Source organism: Phacochoerus africanus, chromosome 2 (assembly GCF_016906955.1).
Source record: "Phacochoerus africanus isolate WHEZ1 chromosome 2, ROS_Pafr_v1, whole genome shotgun sequence".
NCBI lineage: Eukaryota > Metazoa > Chordata > Mammalia > Artiodactyla > Suidae > Phacochoerus > Phacochoerus africanus.
Window position 1 is genome coordinate 266753833 of NC_062545.1, and position 23079 is coordinate 266776911.

At 38.9% G+C, this 23079-nt stretch overlaps 1 protein-coding gene and 1 pseudogene across 1 annotated transcript; both read right to left on the reverse strand.

Moving 5' to 3' along the window:
* Nucleotides 1–9035: 9035 nt before the first annotated feature.
* On the reverse strand, nucleotides 9036–9960 carry LOC125120942 (olfactory receptor 50-like; annotated as a pseudogene).
* Nucleotides 9961–21671: 11711 nt separating this feature from the next.
* On the reverse strand, nucleotides 21672–22625 carry LOC125120943 (olfactory receptor 1J4-like). The gene has a single exon (XM_047769291.1). It carries the CDS (start codon nucleotides 22623–22625, stop codon nucleotides 21672–21674), a length of 954 nt encoding a protein of 317 aa, XP_047625247.1.
* Nucleotides 22626–23079: the final 454 nt, after the last annotated feature.

Genomic DNA, 23079 nt, shown 5'->3' on the forward strand with positions numbered 1-23079 from the left:
TTGTCAATGCTCTCTCTGGTCTGTGTTCAGCTCTGTTCACCTCCATTTCCCTTTGTTCTTTCCCTTCTCTATAATCATTCTTCCCCTCCTTTTCTTCTCTCCACTCTTGCCCTCTTCTCTCAATATTTCTTATTCATCTCATTTCTTTTGACAGTATCACCTCTTCTATATTGGTGGGCCATGAGTTTTTATCTGGATCCAAAATATATTCACTTGCCTCCCGAATGTCTTCTTGTGAATTATCCATAGGTACTTCATACTTGGTGTGTTAAAAAGTTCTCAAACATGTTTCTCTTTCTAGTTCCCCTATTTCAGTAAATGGCACAAGCATACACTCAGATGTTTGAGCCATAAATTTAGAGAGATTTTCAATGCTTCCATTGTCCAGGGTCTCATCAAGTTGGGATAACTCCCAAATTACCACATTCTTTAAATTCTGATTCTGAAGCAGACCTAAATCCATAGAGTTCACTTCACCTCCACTGCCTCAGACAGACTTCCATAATCTCTTACCCAAGCTACTGTGACCACTTCCAAACTGGTCCTCCTGCTGCTGGTCTTACATCTAATCCCTCCATCCTTGCCCTGCCAAAATTCCCTCCATCTACTGTAAACACCCCTGCTCATTATCCCTTCTTCACGTATAGACATATGTTTTAACAAGACACTGCCAGTCTTTAAGCAAATCCTTCTAGAGTTCTCCCTTTCCTTTGGGAAAAAGTGCAAATTGTTCAGCATGGTCTCCAAGCTTTGGCACAATTCATTCCCTGCTACTTCTCTGGCTTCATTCTGAACTTCCTTCCCCTGTTGAAGCATACATTTCAGCCATTGTAATTTTATTGATAATTATTTCCTGAATTTGTCAACTTTTCTCTTCATGTGTTTTCCTGTTCCTGTTTTTCTCCCTTACATCTCTCTCCACACTGCCCACATCAACTTTTACTTTTTGGATTATCTTGAGTCTCTGCTTACTTATAACTTACTGCAGCCTACATTTCTTGACCACTTAAATTTGGGTTTAACAAACCTGATCTGTGCTCATAGGACTCAGGCCTCACCTTTAGTACAACATTTGACACACAGTATTTTGTCTATTCTACGCACTAGATTGGAATCTCTTTTAGAAGGAAAAAAACTGTTTTCAAATATTTTCATTTTTTTATAAGTTGAAATAATATTGATTCACAAGGTTGTGATAAATTCTGCTGTACAACAAAGTGATTCAGTTATACATATAAATACATACCTTCTCTTTCAGAATTTTTCCCCAAATAGATTATTACGGAATATTGGGTAGAGGGCTCAGTGCCATATAGCTGGTCCCCATTGGCCAGTCATTCCATAAACCTCAGTGTGCATATGCCAGTCCCAAGCATCCAGTCCATCTCTCCCCTGACTCCCACCAGCTCTCTCTAGTAACCAAGGTTTTCAAAGTCTCTGAATCTCCTTCTGTTCTGCAAATACATTCATTTGTATCCTTTTTTTAGATTCCACATATAAGTGACATCATATGATGTTTGTCTTTCACTAGATTCATTTAGCATGATAATTTCTAGGTCCATCTATGTTGCTGCAAATGGCATTATTACATTCTGTTAAAAATGAGTTTTCAAATCTTTGCTCACAGCGCCTCACACAACTCTTGCCACATAGTAGTTACAAAATAATTTTATGAAGGAGTAAATAAAAAAATTATTAGAAAAGATAAAATGATATCTTCCACTTGATCCCATGTCTTTATTTTTGCCAATCTGAACTGAAGGATTCTCATACCCATTCTTAGGGTTAAAGAATGTATTTTGAATGCTGACAATGTGCCAAATATTATTATGTGCATTAACTAAAAAAAATCCCTTTAGGAATTTGTATATTTCTATAAGAAGAAGAAATTTTCAATTTCTGAGAAACAGAAGCCCAATTATTCCTGGCTAAATGTTTTTATTCCCCAGGGATGAGTAGCAACTCTCCTCCCATGTCTGGACTTAAAGTTGAAGAAATATGTCCACAGATACAGAGCCCACTGCTGCAGGAAAGCCATTGTGATTCAATGGAACAGGACTTTAGATATGAAGTTAATGTGTTTGAGCTTGAAATCTCCTCTTTTGCCATTTTCTTTTGAGCCACTCTCATTGCAATGAAATAGGAAAAACACTATCTACCTTAGGAATGATTGGGAGATTACATGAGCTTATTGCTGTGAATGTTTTTTAAATGAATCTATGAGTAATGAATCCTCATTTATATTCCCAAAGGACTATCTTAGTATCTGACAAAGGCACACTTACACAGGGAATACTTAAGGGAAGTGCATTTATCACTCCCAAATTTTCTCTCAACAGAAATTTTTGGCCTTGGTCCCCTGGGTCCCATTCTGGCTGGTAAAAATAGATTCCTTTATCTTTGGCATGGATCTGGTTAAAAAAATAGTGTACCACCTCCCCACTTCTGGGTTGGAAATTTTGGGTTCTCCCCATTCTATATCAAAGTCTTCTGAAGAGAAAATGAAAATTTCACATCCTGGAGCCGAATGTATTTGAATTGATCACTCCTGAACTAGGTAAGGGCAGAACTTTTAGACTTCACTCAGCAGTGTGTGTGGGTATGTATGTGTGTCTGAATGGTCTGTTGTGATATACTGCACATAATTATATTTTGCCTCTCACTTTTATCATTTTGTTTTATCACCTCAAATAAATTAGGTAGGCATAATAATTATAATTCCTTGGGGTTTCTCCTTTCCCCTTTGAAGCTGATCTTTCACAATTTTGGTAAATGTCTGGTATGTCTGTGAGCTGTGAGCAAAGCCTTCCAGGTTTAATAATGATAAGGATGATGATTATGATGATGTGATGGTATATTCATTGTTTTTGCACATAGTTATAAACATGCCCTATATACAATTTTGCATTATTTCCCTTCATAAATGAATTCATAAGCTTTGTGAATTCACTTTATTAGCTACATGACATTATATCCAATGGATATGAAACATAGTTGCCTTAACTTTCCACCTATTTTTTTCCTTTCAAAAACATTATCTAGGCTTTTTGTCCTAGAGCCCTGGGAAATTTATTTTATGAGTATCTGTCTTATAAATTGAGTAGCTGGTCTCCTAGTCTCTCTATTCAAGTCTGATCATCTGATTAAGGCTGGAGGCAACACATTCACCAAAGGCTTTGGGGATATGACAGACCCCATTTTCTCTTGAATGAGGAGCATATATGCAGATGTCTCTTTTCTGTCAAATCACACACCAAAGGAGTAAATATAGAATGGTGGTTAGAAACATAGGTTTGAAATCTGATATAGGATTGAATGACTTGTCTATCATTTTCATGATGAGTGATCTTTGGCAAATTTCTTATGCTCTTAAGTCCTGGTTTCCAACAGGTTAAGTGAGAGCGATGCCTTTATCGTGTGATGGTTAAGTTGTTATAAAGTACATGTCACAGCAACTGGCCTATATTAGTCACACAATAAACACATGATTAGTGAATGATTGTTACAATATTATTATTATTGATATTACCATGTATGAAGATATCTTGAAATTGTAAATTTTTCACTATCAAATTTCCAATTTTACTTCCTGAAATTCTTGCATGCTTTCAGGCAGCATAGTTAATGAAGGCATGCAATATAGTGGGATGAATGTGTCTTTGAAGTCAAAGAGTCATGGGATCAAATCACAGGGCCAACACATACTAGTGCTATAACATAGGTAGGGCAAGTTTTATCACTGCCTCCCAAATGCTTTCATCTCAAAAATGAGGAGCAGAATGTCTATGTTGTAAGATTTGGGGAGGAAGTGAATAGTATTTGAAAAGCACCTGGTGTGAACTAGGTACTAACTCAGATTTTATTAACAAAACTAATAACTTTATTAACTAACTTTATTGACTTTATTAACTACCCCTAACTCTAACCCTATTTATAGCCATATAGCAGTCATTCAGCCAAACTGGAAAGATATTACATTTGTTCTCAGTGTGTCTACAGCCTCTTCCCTTATTCTGTCTGTAATCCCCAACCTGCTTCCATCCTCACTTTGACTGAAGTGGTCCATGCCCTTGTTTGGCCAGCCAAACCTGGTCACTAAATATTGAACTCTTCCCAGCCATTATACCTCCATGAGTTGTCCACAGGGCTCTCTCCCCCAGGAATATTTACGTTTAAACCTAATCTATAGTTGAGACCTCAAAGCTTGTTTTCTCTTGCTGAAAGAATCCAGCAGCCCATTGAGGATGGTGTTTGGGTAGGGATATGGAAGACTCAGTACTGATCTGAAAATCACACTACACAGGCATAATTCTGCAAGTTCACTGCCAAGAAAAATTGACCCAAATAGTCTAAAAATATTAATAAAATCAGAGACAGGGAGTTCCCTTTGTGGTTCAGTGGTTAACAAATCCAACCAGGAACCATGAGGTTTTGGGTTCAATCCCTGGCTTCACTCAGTGAGTTAAGGATCCAGAATTTCTATGAGCTGTGGAGCAGGTCAAAGACACAGCTCAGATCCCAAATTGCTATGGCTTTGGGTTAGACCAGCAGCTACAGCTCTGATTTGACCCCTAGCCTGGGAAACTCCACATGCTGTTAATGCTGTGCTAAAAAGACAAAAAGAAAAAGAAAAAAATGAAAATTAGGGACCATGTTCCAGTTCTCACTTTCTAAAATCCATGAAGATTTTGGTGTCAGCCTTGGGTCCAAGGTACTAGACTCTGCACATAAAGCCTTTGGCCTTTAAGACTAAGTATAAAACTATCTTTCACCTCTTCCTGGGAGATTGAATTGTAAAGAAGTCATAGATATTCTAATGTGATATCTGGTTCTGACATTATCGGGAGACAGATGGTTGCTTTGCTCTTGTCACTGAAAGTCACCCTTTGACATGAATGTTCACCTACTGCATTAATTTCATTGATACTACACTCTTCCCTTCACTCTGATCAAAGTAGGGTAAACAAGACTGCTGATACATGGTTGCCTTCTAAATCCAGTTGACAAAGTGAGGTTGGGGTCAAATCCTAATTACAACCAGTCTGTTTCTAGGCTATTTTCCTTGACCGTTGTAGTGGGTTATGTGTGTGACAATACATTATTTGTTGCAAAAAAAAAAAAACTAGCTTTATAATAAGCTTTGATAGGCTATGGTGTATCCCTAACTTCTCCTTTAAAAATTTATAGAAATTTTGAGAAATATTGATTTGGATTAATAAATAAATCTCTCTAGGCTATACTAGAGACCATGAAAAGATTAGAAATCATTTTAAAAATTGCATTTGGCTTTTAGGTTGCATTTGTTTGAATGTGATGCCATGGAGCAAATAACATGGGGCCCTGTGATTATTAGGATTAAACTTGGGTCTTGAAAAAGACCTGATGTAAGTTTCCTAAAGAGGCTTAATAAAGAATTGAATTGGATGAGGCATCTTTTATTTAATCAACAAATTTATGTTGTGTGTGCATTAGTCATCTTTGACAGACTCTGGGGTCTACAACCAATGAACAAATTACAAATAATCCTGGAATTTGTAGAGAAGCAGAGGATACAGGCTTTAGTAGATCATTACACACAAAATTATGAAGGGCAAAAACATTTTGATGTCAGATAATTTGTTTAGCTTCCATAGAAAAAATTCAGAATGAAAATGCTTGGGTCCAAACCTAATTTCCCTTCTTACCTCAGAGACTATGAGACTGCCTGCCATAGCTATATGAAAATTAGAGATAAACACTAACTACCTAGGTTGCCACAGACCACAAACCCTGTGAAGACCAAAGCCTTGGCGCCAGCACTGCAGGCTCAAAGCTCTTCTGGGACTATGACTAAGGTAGCCCTGAGGCCACGGCCAAAAACTTTGGCCACAAGGAGTCCTGACTGCATTCCCACTGCATAAACTTACAACTTTCCCTTTACCGGGCCCAGACAGTGTGGGCTCATGGGAGCAACTCTGAATAACAAACTACCTCTGGAAAGATGGGATTAAGATGGAAGAATAGGACTAGAGCTCAACTTCTCTCCTAAAACAACTAAATTCACAAATAAAAGCTGATCACTCTTCACCCAAATGGACCAGAAACCTGAAAAAAGATATCCTACTCCATTAAAAAAAAGAGGAGGTCACATCAAGAGGTAGGAGGAATTATTTCACAATATAAATAACTCCATACCTCCTGGGTGGGAAGGCCCACAGACTGGAAACTAACTGGTTCACAGAGACTCACCTACAGGAGGGAGAGTTCTGAGCCCTATATAAAACTCTCATGTGTGGGGATCTGACACTGGGAGAAAGAGCCCCTGGAGCATCTGGCATTGAAGCCCAGTGGGGATTGTGTGCAGGAGCTCCATGGGACTGGGGGAAATGGATACTCCATTCTTAAAAGGCACACACAGACTTTCTCATGCACTGGGTCACAGGGTAAAACAAAGTCTCCATGGGAATCTGGGTCAAACCTGACTGCGTATCTTGGAGGAGATCCTGGGAAAACAGGGGTGAACATGGCTTGTTGTGAGGGAAGGACATTGAAAGCAAAAGCAAAGCTCTAAGGAATATTCAGCAGCCACACCTTTCTCTGAAGGTGGCCATTTTTGGAAAATCTGGCACCACGCATTAGTAAGTGCTGAGATGCCCCAGGGAAAACAACAATCCAGGTGGGATCACAACACTACCCCTCAGTAAACAAGCTGCCTAACATCCCCTCAGGCACACAGCTGCCTCTAATCCCATCCAGAGACTAAGACCCACCCATCAGAGGGATTAGAATCAGCTCCACCTACCAGTGGGCAGGCATCAGCCCCTCCCATCAGGACACCTACAGCAAGCCCCCATACCAACTTCAGCCACAGGGAGCCAAACACCAGAAGTAAGAGAGGCTACAACTTTATTCTCTGTAAAAAGGTCACCACAACAAAAACCTATAAAAATGAAAAGATGGAGAACTATAACTCAGATGAAGGAGAAAGGAAAAAAACCCAGAAAATAAGCTAAGTGATGAGGAGATTCTCAGCCTCCAGGAAAAAGACTTTAGATTGTTGATGCTGAAGATGATGCAAGACATTGGAAATAAACTGGAGGAAAACATGGGTGACTTACAGGAAACACTGAGAAAAAGATATGATATAAAACTTAAAGAAGAAGAGAAGCAAAATACAATAACTGAAATAAAAAATTGACTAAAAGCAGCTAACAGCAGAATACAGGAGGCAGAAGAACAAATAAGTGAGGTGGAGGACAGATTAGTGGAAATTACGGATGCAGAACAGAAAAGAGAAAAAAGATTGAAAACAAATGAAGTGAGTCTCAGAGAATTCTGGGACAACATTAAACCCACCAACATCCATATCATAGGGATGCCAGAAGGAGAAGAGAGAGAGAAAGGGACAGAAAAAATATTCCAGAAGACAATAGCCAAAAACTTCCCTAACATGGGAAAGGAACCATCCACTCAAATCCAGGAAGCACAATGAGGACCATATAAAATAAACCCAAGGAGGAATACACCGAGACACATATTAATGAAACAGACCAAAATTAAGGACAAAGAGAAAATCTTGAAAGCAGCTAGGGAAAAGGAACAAACAACATTCAAGGGAACCCCAGTAAGGTTATCAGCAGATTTTTCAGCAGACACTCTGCAGGCCAGAAGGGACTGGCATGATATACTTAACAAGATGAAAGGAAAAAACTCCAACCAAGATTACTCTACCCAGCAAGGTTCTCATTCAGATTTGAAGGAGAAATCAAAACTTTCACAGATAAGCAAAAGCTGAGAGAATTCAGCAACACTAAACCAGCCTTACAAAAAATACTAAAGGATCTTCTCTAGGCAGAAAAGAAAAGACAGCAACAGGAAACAAAAATGCCATAAATTACAAGGCTCACCAGGAAAGGTATATATACTGTAAAGATGCAAAATCATCCATGCACAATTATACCACCAAATTCAGAAATCATGAGAAGAGGAGGGTACAAATGCAGGACACTGGAGATGAACTTGCAATCAGCTCACCTACTAGCATGAGGAGGGGGTACCAGATCAGTATGTAATAATTCCTCCCTTGGGGCTCCCCAATCAGCCATAGCATCAGGGTATGCTCTTTGGCCTGTTCCTGGGCATGTACCTGACAACATTTCTGGGGAACCTACTCATCATCCTGCTCATCAGGCTGGATCCTCGCCTTCACACCATATATATTCATTCATAGCCACTTGGTGCACACAGATGTGTCCTTTTCTTTTCGTTTATTTATTCTTGGTCTTTTTAGGGCCTCACTCAGCATATGGAGGTTCCCAGGCTAGGGGTCCAATTGGAGCTGTAGCCACCAGCATATGCCAGAGCCACAACAACCTAAGATCCAATCTGTGGTCTGTTACTTACACCACAGCTCATGGTAATACTAGATCCTTAACCCACTGAATGAGGCCAGGGATCAAACAGATGACCTAATGGATTTTAGTCAGGATCTTTAACTTCTTAGCCACAACTGGAACTCCAAAACATGTTTCAAATACAGCTTAAAAGTAAGGGATGAAAAAAATCTAACAGGAAGTTGCTTTGAAAATAAAAGCATAGTAACACTAAAAAAGAAATTATAAATAAAATTAAAACTATATTACTACTTAACCCAAAGCTAAATTTCAAAGTCATTACTAAATTAAACATAGAATAAAATCATGGGCAATTCAAAAAGATATTTTTGTTACCTTGAGAAGGGAAAAGTATTTCCTACATAAAAGCTGGAAATTATCTACGCCCAGCCAAAAAAAGTGAAAGTTGTGACATGAAAATTTTAAATACTTCTAGGACAAGGGATGCCATAGAAAAGAGGGCAGGAAAAGGTAGTTTTGCAAGTGGCTTGTAAGAAATTTCTTTCTCTATAATGAGCAAAAAATTAAAGAGAAAAAAACAGTGTGCAACTGAAACAGAATGAAGAAAGAATACTGCATCAAAATTCACTAAGAAACAGGAAAGAATGCTCACTTTACATGGAACTGTCTTATATGCAATTAATAGCAAAAAAAGGCTCATCATTATGAGTATGAGGTTCTTCTGATGAGTATATTTACCAGGGCTCCTTTCATATCCTGATTTCTCAGACTGTAGATGAAAGAACTAAACATGGGCATGAACAGCACTTACAATATAGCCACAATAACATCCTTGTCATTGGAGTTACTGGATGAGGGAAAAAAGTAGAGTCTGATAATTGTTCCATAGTACAGAGAGGCCACTGAGAGGTGAGAGCCACAGGTAGACAGGGCTTTTCAGTTGCCGTTAGTGGAGGGGACCCTAAGGATGCTGGTCCTGATGTGCACATAAGATGCCAATATGTACATGAATGGCAGGATAATGACCATCACTCCCACAGTGAGGATGAATAGCTCATTGACTCTGGTATCTGGGCTGCACAGCTTAAGTAAAGTAGAGAGATCACAGAATAAATGGGGGAGCATGTTGTCTCCACAGAAAGAGAGAAGAGCTAGGAGGAGGGTGTGCAAAAGGGCACCAGCAGAGGATAAGTTCCAGGACAGGATTACTAGCAGGAGGCACAGATTCTGAGTCATAATCATGATATAGTGGAGGGGGTGACAGATGGCCACATACCTGTCATAGGCCATTGAGGTGAGAAGAAAGCTGTCAAGACACACAAGCATTAAGAAAAAATACACCTGAGAAATGCATCCAGTGTAGGAGATGGAGTGACTCTGTGTCTGCACGTCCAGGAGCATCTTTGGAGCTGTGTCTGATGAAAACATGATGTCAGTGAAGGCCAGGTGGCTGAGGAAGAAGTACATGGGGGTGTGGAGGCAAGGGTCCAGCCTGATGAGCAGTTCCCCAGCACTGTGTTCAGGTACATACCAGGAACAGGGCAAAGAACACATCCTGCTACTCTGGCTGGATGGGGAACCCCAGGGGGAAGAACCCGGACAGGCAGCTCTGGTTCTCCCTCCTCATGCTCCTCTCCTATTTGCTGGGGAAGGACAGGAGTGGGAAATGTCAGATACATTGAAGTCATGATTGTGGCCACCATACTAGGTCTCTCACATCCTAGTGGATAAACAGAATAACTGCCTGCATTTTTTCTATCACGTAGTGTTGCAAAAGCAAGTGACACACCCTCAACACTCAGTATGATTCTTTTCAGTGAAAACCAGCAACATCCTTCTTCTTTTTTCTTTTCATTTATTTTATTTTATTTGGTGGGGGCTGCACCTATGGCATGTGGAAGTTCCCAGGCTAGGGTTGAATCAGAGCTGCACCTGCCAGGCTATACCACAGCTGTAACAACACTAGATCTGAGCTGAATCTGCCAACTCCACCAGAGCTCACAGGAATGCCAGATATTAGTAGTGTCACCCCCACAAAGCAGGGCCAGCGATGAAACCTGTATCCTCCTGGATACTAGTTCAGTTCATTACCACTGAGCCACAGTGGAAACTCCTTCTTTTTTCTTTTTAATCAGCCATGTTTCTGCCACTAAGCTACTAACTGGACATACAAGAATAAATACAACATACAGGATCCCTTCCACCAGGACACTGACCCTCAAGGGCACACCTGTCCAAAGACTGACTAAAGGTGTGAACCTGAAGCCAGATTCCCTATGCTGTGATTTTGGTCCCACCACCTTCTCCCTGTAGGACTTGGGATGTTAAATTTCTCTTGGCCTCAGTTTTGCCTCTATAATGTGAAGATGAAAATATCACACATTCATAGAGTTAATAAAGAGGATTCTAGTTCATTAGGCATAAATATCTAAGAACACTGTTTTGCATCAAACAAAAATAATTATATTTTAAGAGAGGACCTGTATACCCCCAAAATTATTTTTATGAGAGGACTTGTATACTCCAAAAAACCAATATCAAGTTCAGGAATTTTATAAACCAATATTATGAGGTGGTTTATAAAGGACAAATAAGCTAACCTAAAACTTATGTTGTTAACATACCTAAGCTCTCACACACCTAAAGTGAATTTTTGAATTCACATGCTATCACTGGGATAAGTTCCCTGGTATAATTTGTCTTAATGCAGGTTTATCCTCTTGCCAAGAATAAAACTTATTTACAACACTGTAAATCAACTATAATGGAAAAAATAAAAATCATACATAAAAGAAAAGTAATAAATCTTACTTCAATGCATGTACCTCTATCCATCTCTGTCTACATTTGATCCTCCAAGTTAGCTCAGATATGAATATTTATCAGTAGGAAGACACCTGAAATCTGAGATGGGGTCAGAGAGCTGAGAGATAATGAAGGATTGGGGTATCTCTGAGAATTCAGTTACTTGATTGACCAGCACTATTTCCCAATATTAATATTCACACTGATAATAACTGACAGTTAATGAACACTATGTCACACCAATATATTTTTGCATTATTGCCTCACTAAATTTTCCAATAGTCCTATAGGAAGGAGCAGTTCCCATTGTGGCTCAGTGGGTGGAGACCTCAAAATTGTCTGAGAATGTGTATTTGATCCCTGCCCTTGTGCATTTACTTAAGGATCTGGTGTTACTGCAGTCTGTGACATGGGACACAGATGCAGCTCAGATTAGATCCCAAGTCTGGGAAATTCCATAGGCCAAAGATGTGGCCATAAAAAAAGAAGGAGAAAAAACCTTCATTTTCAATATAATCATAAACAGTAGAAAACTAACATGGTCATAGAGTTAGTAACTGCTGTAATCACAATTCTCTCCAACATTGGCATTCCTGTCATGGTGCAGCAGAAACAAATCTGACTAGGAACCATGATGTTGTGGTTCCAATCCTTGGGCTTGCTCAGTGAGTTAAGGATCTGGAATTACCATGAGCTGTGGTGTAGGTAGCAGACACCACAGATCTGGTGTTGCTGTGGCTGTGGTGTGGGCTAGCAGCAACAGCTCCAATTAGACCTCTAGCCTGGGAACTTCCATATGCCACAGGTGCAACCCTAAAAAGACAAAAAAAATTATATCCAATGTCATTAATAATGAAATCATTGCTGCTATGACTCTATTGTTCCTTCCTCTCTTTAGTTAGACAAATATGTAGGACCTTTAGAAGAACTATTTCAGGATTTAAAGGACTGCTCCTGCTCAGATAAATGTACAAACTCATATTTCTCTGGCACTTTAATTTGCCAATGGTTTTCATATGGCTTCAATTTCATTTATGCCATCAATATTTATTTGTGTCCAGAAAGTAGAGAACGTGATATTTGTTCTTCATTTTAGTAACAAGAGTAGGGAAATTGCTTAAAAAATCTTATATATATATTGCATAGTGGAACCTGATCTCAAACATTGATTTTCTGATCATCTTGTCACTAGAGAGAGAATCCACCCATTTCATTTTATGGGGGGGTAGAGAGGCTAAGTTCAAATGTTAAATGTGAAAAGTTAAAGTTAAGCCTTAAAATATCCTTGGAATAGGAAATTGACATTGTGTAAGAATCTGTCAGTAGATTCTTGCTCCAGACCAGGGAGTTGCTTGGGGTTATTAACTCATTCAGTTCATGGGGCACAAGGAGGAACCAGGCACTTTACCCTCCTGCCAAGCACAGGCTTCTCACTGAAAGCTGCTGGGTCAGACTTAGCCCAGGATCTCACAGATATCCTGCAGGAGAACTAGAGCTCCTAATGACACCCAGGAGCTGCAATGTGAACAGAAGGTAACAATACAGATGTGGTACTTTGATTCCATAAGCACCGTGTGCAAAGAGGTGGCTGGGAAATTGCTCAATAGTGAAGAGGAGACAGTGTGTGACCTAGAAGTGGGGCATTGAGAGAGAGAGAGAGCCAATGGATGGGCTTGATTTTCCTGTCTGCATACAAAACACATCCCCTGCACAATAACACATGGAAAGGTATGGTTTCAGTCTCCAAGACCCAATTTACTACAATTTGCTAAGTCCTTACAATATACCTAGCTTCTTAAGCACTTTATAGATAAGATCTGTCAGCAATTAGCATGATCCCATGGAACAGCACTGGATGCTGAGAATCACCACAGTCAAACCCAAGGCCACAAAGTTATTGACTGGGGAAAATATAAAGATCTGAGTGTCTCAGTATGTGATTTCAGAACTGAGCATTTCATTTCTAAGCAGTTTTGCTAAAAATGAATCAGGGTGTCAAAAACATTGAGCTTCCATTGGCTCTGCTGGAGTAGTCAAATCACAGGATAAGGATGCCAAAACCTCAGCAAAGTTGGTTTCCTCTGGAGATGCCCATGGAGACTCTGATCTCAGGCAGGTGGTGAGTAAAATATGTGAGTCTGTCACTCACACACACACAAATATTTATTTTTCTGTGTGAAGGAAGTTAAGGTGTGGGATTTTTATCCAAAAGTACTTACACACTATCAAGTCTTACACTTGCCAAATGGAGACTTATAGATTCCTCTGGCTTATACTCTCACTAAATAAATTGAATCAGAGTGTGAGTCAGCGTAACACAAATCTATGCAAAACTCACAAAACACACATGCACCACACAGCTACATACACAGAACCGTCAAGCATCCTAGACCAGAGCCATTGTTGTCACAGGAAGTCCTTCATATTCAAGTCACAAGCAGTGCACAAGGTCTTACAAACAGCACACAAGTAGGAAATAAGCACACCCCGAGGAAATGTCCAGACTTCTCTGACCTCTGTATATCCTAGTATGTGGCATTCAGTGTGTTTGTCAGTTACACATACACACATAGACTTGTACAACACAACACACACATACAATTACGCATAACTTCTCTAATGGTCATACACACATATACATACAAACATGCCTGACTAGGGAGTTTTCTGGGCTCTTTCTGAGTTATGCCTGTGCTCTGCTCTGAGTTCAAATACCTTCTCCTACATTCTGTTACCTGAATCCTCACTTTCTCTCCAGAAGACCCATGATCCAAAGAAAGAGAGCAAACCTCAGTGGCCTGAGGACTTGTACAGAGTCTCATGTCATTTCTTGAGCTTCAAAATGATGAACAAGGAGATATCCTTTTCTCCATCCTAAAGAGACCCTGGAGGGAATCCAACCCCAGTCCTTGACTAGAGAAGCAGTCCATTGGGGCAACTGCACAACTTCATCCTAGCCACTTGGGAAGCAGGATGATTAGGATCCACAGGGGCTGTGCTGCCCCTGGTTTTACAGGAGAAAGTGTCCCTGATATGAGTGCTACCTTGGGCTTCTGGTAAAGTCTTCAATGAGAAGAAGGAGTTTCCCCCATTTCCCATGACCTCTGTGACACGAGCATGGCTTCTCCCAAAAGCAGTGTATGGCACAGGCAGTGTGTCAGCATTTGCAGTATTCTGTATTGTCCCCACTGACACAGGCTTTCAATGAACACAGAGCCCCTTAAAATGCACAGATCTCAGAGTTCCCATTGTGGCTCAGCAAGTTAATAACCTGACACAGTGTCCATGATGATGCTGGTTCAATCCCTGACCTATCACAGTGGGTTAAGGATCCCAAGTGGCTGTAAGTTTCAGCATAGTTTGCTGATGTGGCCTGGATCCAGTGTTTCTGTGGCTGTGGCATATGCCTGATGCTGTAACTCCAATTTGACGCCTAGCCCAGAAAGTTCCATATTTATGTCAGCTGTGGCCATAAAAAAAATGTGCACATCTCCCCACTTCCACGGAAGATTTTGTATAGTAGGGTCTGTGCCTTGCTCAGGAGAAAGAGGATTGAATTATAACTCTGGAAAAAAGACTCTGGTTCTTCCACTACCAAGACAGCATTCCTGAGCAATTTATCCAAGACAACTGAAACTCAGTTACTTCAAAGTGGAAATGATAATTATTCTCTTCAAATGAATCTGAAGGATGGTTCAATGATCTCCTAATGAAAGTTTACTAAATGCCAATGTTTATTATCAATATCTTTGTATCACTAGAGATTATCTATGGCTCACAACAGGCAATTGTGACTGGTAACTGTTGAAAGAATTCATCCTTTATTTCATTCATTCACTTAAATAATCATTAAGTTACCACTAAAATAATACTGATATATGCTCTAGAGACATAATAGAGAACAATATAAACAGAAATCCCTGTCTTAGAACACACATCCAAGTGGCAGCTGCTGCAGAAAAAAAAAGTTATTAAGGCAAAATGAGTGGTAGGTAAATGGTAAAAAGTACTGGGGTAATGGTAAAATCATGCATGGAGCGAGGGAGACTTCAGAAATTCGGGGAGTCCTCTGGTGGCCTAGTGGTTAAGGATCTATTATTTTCATTGCTGTGGTGAGGTTGGATCCCTGGCCTGGGAATTTCTGCATGCCATGGGTATAGCCAAAAGATTTTTTTTTCAAAAAATATTCATTGTTACAGGATTCTTATACAAGAAACCCAGACACCCCTCCAATCAAGTGGCTCCAGGTCTACAACTGGTTTACCCCACTACACACCTATTAGACTGGCAAAAATTGAAAGGACTGATGCTCTCAAGCATTAGTGAAGATATGGTGGAACTAAAAGTCTCATACCATATACCTAGCATGTGACTAGGTATTTGTGCAAAGGAAAAGAATGTAGACTTACACAAGACACAGATTTATACAAGGGTGTTAATAAGAGCCTTATTTAATAGCCAGAAACTGGAACCAGCCTAGATGTTCAGCAGTGGACTTTCTGTATAGCACAGGGAACTATACTCAATATTTTCTAAAATCCAATCAAGAAAAAGCATCTGAGGAGTTCCTGTCATGGCTCAGTGGTTAATGAATCTGACTAGGAACCATGAAGTTGCATGTTCAATCCCTGGCCTCACCCAGTGTGTTAACAATCTGGCATTGCCAAAGCTGTGATGTAGGTCACAGATGTGGCTTGGATATTTGCATTAATGTGGCTCTGGCATAGGCCAGCAGCTACAGCTCCTATTAGACCCCTAGCCTGGGAACCTCCATATGTTATGGGTATGGCCCTAGAAAAAAGACAAAAGAAATGAAAAAAATAGAAAAAGAAAAAGCATCTGTGAATATATATGTGTGTGTATGTGTGTATAACTGAATCACTTTGCTGTACACTTGAAACTAAGATTATATATGAACTACACTTTAATAAAAAATAAAACTGAAAGTATAAAAATAAAAAATAGGAAAAATATAAAAATTCAAGTGAATACATAATTTAAAATTTTTTAATAATTTTAAAAATTAAAAAAAATGGAATGAATATACCCAATAGCAGTGGTATATCCATACAATGAATGTTACACAGCAATAAGAAGAATGATCTATTGAAACACACAAAAACATGAATGAACTTCAAAATGCTTATGATGAATAAAAGAAGGCAGCAAGAAAAGTATACAAACTCTAAGGTTTGACTGAAATAAGCTTCTAGGAAATGCAAATGAATTCATGAGACAGAATAATATTAGTGGTTTCCCTGAGGACAGATGGGAGGAGTGAAGAGAGGGCAGGAGGTTAGACATCATGGAAATTCATGATCTTGATGGGTGTGGTAATGGTTTCATGGGTATATACATATGATAAAACTAGTCAAATGGCATATTTTAGTTATATGAACTTGATTGTATGTCACTTACACCTCAACAAATCTGAGTGTTTTGAGAGAAACAATTACAAAATCAAGCATGGCCATGTTATTCCTCTATTGAATCCCTTCCACTGGGTTCCTAAATCAGACAGAAAACCAAACCTCCAAATACAATGGTTAATTTTATGTGTCCAATTGGCTAAGCTATAGTCCCCAGATATTTGGTCAAACACAATTCTATATGTTTCCATGAAAATATTTTTATGGATGAGATTAACATTGCAATCAGCAGACTGTGAATAAAACAAATTTTCTCAATAATGTTGGTGGGCCTAATCTAATTAGTTGAAGGCCTTAAGTAAAAGAATGATCTCCAAGGCACAAACACTCAAAATCTATGGGATGCCACAAAAGCAGTGCTCAGAGGGAAATTCATAGCAATGGAGGCCTTCATCAAAAAGAAGAAAAATCTCAAATCAACAATTTAACCCAACACCTAAATGAATTAGAAAAACAAGAACAAAAAATGACTAAAGTCAGCAGAATGAAAGAAATTATAAAGATCAAAGAGGAAATTAATAAAAAATACATTCAAGAAAGAACATAAAAAATCAAAACAAACACAGGCTTGTTCTTGGAAAAGGTAAACAAAATTGAAAATCCTCTGTCTAGACTCACCAAGAAGAGGTGAGAAAAAAAATAAGAAATAAGAAAAGAGAAGTCACAACAGATACTACCGAAATACAAAAAACCATGAGAGAATATTTTGAACAACTATATGTGTACACCTGACCAAGGAGGTGAAAGGCTTATATGCTAACTAAAAAACAATAATCAAGGAAATTAAAGAAGATGTAAAGAAATGGAAAGATATTCCATGCTCCTGGGTTGGGAAAATTAATATTGTAAAAATGGCCATACTACACAAAGCAATCTACAGAGTCAATGCAATCCCTATCAAATTATCCATTATGTTACTCACAGAACTAGAACAAACAATACAAAAATTTATATGAAATAACAAAAGACCCAGAATTGCCATAGCAATACTGAGAAACAAAAACCAAGAAGGAGGCATAACTCTCCCAGACTTCACGCAATACTACAAAGCCACAGTCATCAAGACAGGGTGGGACTGGTATCAAAACAGACAGATAGACCAAGGGAACAAAATAGAGAACCCAGAAATAAACCCAGACACCTATCGTCAATTAATCTTTGACAAAGGAGGCAAGAACACAAAATGGGAAAATGACAGTCTTTTCAGCAAGTATTACTGGGAAACCTGGATGGCTGCATGCAAATCAATGAAACTAGAACACACCCTCACACCATGCATGAAAATAAACTCAAAATGGCTGAAAGACTTAAACATAAGACAAGACACCATCATACTCCTAGAAGAGAACATAGGCAAAACATTCTCTGACATCAGCCTTACAAATGTTTTCTCAGGTCGGTCTCCAAAAACAACAGAAATAAAAGCAAAAATAAACCAATGGGACCTAGTCAAACTGACAAACTTTTGCACAGCAAAGGAAACCAAAATGAAAACAAAAAGACAACTTTCAGAATGGGAGAAAATAGTTTCAAGTGATGCAACTGACAAGGGCCTATTCTATAAAATATGCAAACAACTTATACAACTCAACAGCAAAAAAACCAACAACCCAATTGAAAAATGGGCAAAAGACATGAATAAACATTTCTCCAAGGTAGATATACAGATGGCCAACAAGCACTTGAAACAATGCTCAACATCACTGATTATTAGAGAAATGCAAATCAAAACTACCATGAGATACCACCTCACACCAGTCAGAATGGCCATCATTAATAACTCCTCAAATAATGAATGCTGGTTGGGGTGTGGTGAAAAGGGAACCCTCCTGCACTGTTGGTGGGAATGAAAGCTTCTACAACCACTATAGAGAACATTATGGAAGTACCTTAGCATACTATGCATAGAACTATGATATGACTGAGCAATCCCACTCATGGGCAAATATCCTAAGCCTATTCTTTAAAAAGACACATGCACCTGCATGTTCATTGAAGCATTATTCACAATAGTCAAGACATGGAATCAACCCAAATGTCCACTGATAAATGAATACTACTCAGCCATAAAAAACAATGGAATACTACTCAGCCATAAAAAACAACAAAATAATGCCATTTACAGCAACGTGGATGGAAATAGAGATTCTCATCCTGAGTGAAGTAAGTCAGAAAATGAAAGAAAAATACTGTATCACTTATATCTGGAAACTAATATACAGCAGAAAGTAAACTTTCCACAGAAAAGAAAATCATGGACTTGGAGAATAGATTTGTGTTTGCCAAGGGGCAAGGGCAGGGAGTGGGAGATACTGGGAGCTTGGGGTCAATAGATTCAGACTGTTTCCTTTGGGATGGTTTAGCAATGGGTTATTGCTGTGTAGCACTGTGAACTCTGTCTAGTCATTTATGATGGAACATGTAATGTGAGAAAAAAAGAATATATACATGTATGTATAACTGGGTCATGATGCTGTACAGAGAAAAACTAATAAAAGGTAAAAAAAATAGAATGATCTCCCATAAAGAAGAAACACATCCATCACCAGCCTGCCTTCAGGCTCAAACTACACCTTTTCCCTGGGTTACCAACCTGCCAACCTACCATACAGACTACACTTGCTAGTCTCCACAATTACATTAAGCAATTCTTTAATATAAACCTAAATGGGTAGAAGATCTAAACAGACAATTCTTTGAAGAGATATGGATGGCCAAAAACACATGAAAATATGTTCAACATCACTCATCATTAGAGAAATGCAAATCAAAATCACGCTGAGGTACCACCTTACAGCAGCCAAAATGGCCATCATCAAAGAGTCCACGAACAAGAAGTGCTGGAGGGGGTGTGTAGAAAAAGGAACCCTAGTACACTGCTGATGGGATTGTAAATTGGTGCAACCACTATGGAAAACAGTATGGAGATGCCTCAGAAAACTAAACATCGAAATACCATTTTATCCAGTAATCCTACTCCTGGACATCTATCCAGAGAAATCCATGACTCAAAAAGACTCATGTACTCCAATGTTCATTTCAGCACTCTTTTCAATAGCCAACAACCTAAACGTCCATCGACATAGGAGTGGATCGAGGATATGTGGTACATATACACAATGGAATATTACTCAGCCATTAAAAGGAATGAAATACCAGCATTTAAATCTCTCTCTCTTATACACACCCCTGCACAGATACACATCCTATTGGTTCTATTTCTCTGGAAAACCTTGACTAATACACCTTCTATGACCTTAAGAGCCTTACAGATCTTGTCCTCTGATATTTCTAAAACTTATCATGTACCATCCATTCCCTACTCAACCCTGTCCAGCTATAGAGGTCCCCTTTATATCCCTGGAATAGCCAGGCACCATATCACCTCAGAGTATTTCTAGGTGCCAATCTCCTTGCTTTTGCCCAGGTATCACCGTGACTCACTTATCTGTCCTTACCAATGTCTTTGTTTGGATGTTACCTTTCCAATGAGCTCTAACTGGACCATATGTTTTTAAATTATGAATCTGACCCCAGAATACTTTCTCCCCCCTTTTTATGCCTCCTTTATTCATAATAGATTTTACCTGTAAAAAATCTAGATTTTATTTATTTCAGTAATAGAATACCATCTTCCATAGATCTTTCATCCCAAGTAAAAAATGATGACAATTTTAAAAATAAGTAAAGCTTTTGGTTGTTAGAAGGTTAAAACTTGGTATGGAAAAAAAAGGAGCATGACGAGCTGCATCAGGAGTGATGGAATATATACTCTAAAACAGGATACATTTTTTTAACTTGTATTCCAAGAATGTAGAATAGTCATGCCAGAAATATTTTTGAGTGCATAAATGGTAAATCCATGCATTCAGTTTTTCATATTAGATGTGACATCTCTCAGGGACATGACACTCATTTTTTACAGACTAAATTTAATCCACTAGCTGTAGACTATTCTCAACACAAAAAAATCCAATTTACAGGGGAAAATCAGTCTTCCTAGAATGGGGAACTATGGTAATTGTATTGACTATGTTGTGCTTGCCTATTGTCACAGCCACAGTAAAATTAAATTTTCTTCAGGTTTCTGCAAACCATCCAAAATACTTTATTAAGTAGATTCTTCATTGTGAAGATAATTATTCTGGACTTTACTAAAACTAAACCCTAGAAATTAGTGTTTGTTGCTATGGAAGGCAAGAAACCAAGACATGGAACCAACTTAAGTGTCCATCAATGGATAATTGAATAAAGAAGATGTACAATTATGCAATGGAATATTACTCAGAAATAAAACAGAATAAAATAATGCCATGTGCAGCAACATGGATGAACCTAGAGTTTATCACATAAAGTAAGCCAGACAAAGACAAATATCATATGATATCACTCATATGTGTGATATAAAAAAAAGATACCAATTAAATTAGGTACAAAACAGAAACAAACCAGCAGACATAGGGAACAACTTATGGCTACTAAAGGAGAAAGGGAGAGGGATAAATTATGAGTTTGGAATTAACATATACACACTGTTATACATAATACAGATAATTAACAAGGACCAGTCATATAGCACAGGTAACTAGACCCAATAATTTGCAATAACATACAAGGTAAAAGATTCTGGGGAAAATATGTATATAATTGAATCACTTTGCTATACACTTGAAATTAACACAGCATTGTAAGTCAACTACAAATAAATAAATAACATTTAAAAAATCAAAAAATCAATGCCCAAGAATAGATGACCATAATAAAATTTAAAATATATATGAACTTCAAAAAAGTTTTAAATCCAAAAATAATAATATAACATATTGAAAAAACAAACTTTAAACACACACACATACACAAAACCACACACACACAAAGGAGTTTGGGGTTTCGAAGACCACAAGTAGAATGTGTGTTGTGGATAATGTCATACTTAGGGCTATGGAAGAATAAATGGACAAGAGATATGACTAAAGGGAAAGAAATTTAGCTAATAACAATGACCACTTAAAGGAAAGTGAGGAAACTGCTAGACACATGGGTGATCAACACGCAACTTTTTAAGGTATTTCTGACAAGGTCAGTGAGTAAAATAAGAACATGGTTAGATGATTCTCAGTTGTAAAAAAAAGTTATTGTTTCTGAAAAGAATCCTCAGAGCCAATGCCATGTCTCTGTTTCTGAGGCTGTAGATGAAAGGGTTCAGCATGGGGGTGACCACAGTGTACATCAAGGAAGCAATGATGTCTTTGTCATGGGACTGGCCTGATGAGGAGGAAAGGTACAGGGCCATAATTGTCCCATAGAACAGAGACACCACAGAGAGGTGGGAGCCACAGGTGGACAAGGCTTTGCAGATCCCTTTAGTAGAGGGAACCCTCAGGATGGAGACACCAATGTGGCCATAAGAGACCAGGATGCCACTCAATGGGAAAACAACAACTGCAGCCCCTACAGTGAATATGACCAGCTCATTGAGAGAGGTGTCTGAACAGGACAGCTTGAGTAGGTTGGGGAGGCTACAGAAAAAGTGGGGAATGATGTTGTCAGCACAGAATGACACCTGGGCCAGCAAGAGGGTGTGAAGAAGGGCACTGGCACAGGAGACAATCCAGGAGCCAGCCACCAGCAGAGCACAGAGTCCCTCTCTCATGATGGTGGTGTAGTGGAGAGGGTGACAGATGGCCACATACCTGTCATATGCCATTACCATGAGGAGGAGATTGTCAACACAACCAAAAAGTAAATAAAAATACACCTGTGAGATGCACCCTGGATAGGAGATAGATATGTTTTGGGTCTGCATGTTTGTCAGCATCTTAGGGAGGGTGACAGAGGAAAAGGAGACATCCGTGAGGGCCAAGTGGCTGAGGAAGAAGTACATGGGAGTTTGGAGGTGAGAGTCCAGCCTGATGAGCAGGATGATGAGCAGATTCCCCAGCACTGTGGTCAGGTACATTCCCAGGAAGAGGGCAAAGAAGATGCCCTGCTGCTCTGGCTGGATGGGGAGCCCCAGGAGAAGGAACTCAGATACACTGCTCTGGTTCTCCCTCCTCATGCTGACTTTCTCTGCTGGGAATGCAAAATTCTTGAAAATATTAAGGTCTCTGAATTAATCGATTTTAGCATTCAGATAAAAAAAGTATTTAATTTTACAAAGTGGGAAACTTAACCTGTTTCTCATATATTCCTTATACAGTTTCCAAATAAGGGAATTAGGAAAATTATCAATGAGGGAAGGTTAAAACAGCCACCTTTTCTTGGTTCAAAAATAAGATAGAATTTGTGCATCTGTGTTGCTGAGGACTAGTGCACAGAAATGCTGTCTCAACCTGGTTGTTGCCCCAAGAACGTTTTTCAGTTCCTGTTCCAAATCATCAACCACTGCCCAGAAACCTGTAGAAGGTTTGATTTCAACAGCCACTATTACATTTCAGATGGGAGGCAGACTTTTCAAAGAAAAGAATGCAAAGTATGGTATTGTATTTGTTAAAGAATACTAATTGATATAC

Coding starts and splice junctions, on each gene's coding strand:
- LOC125120943 (XM_047769291.1), bottom strand. CDS start 22,625: ATGAGGAGGGAGAACCAGAGCAGTGTATCTGAGTTCCTTCTCCTGGGG.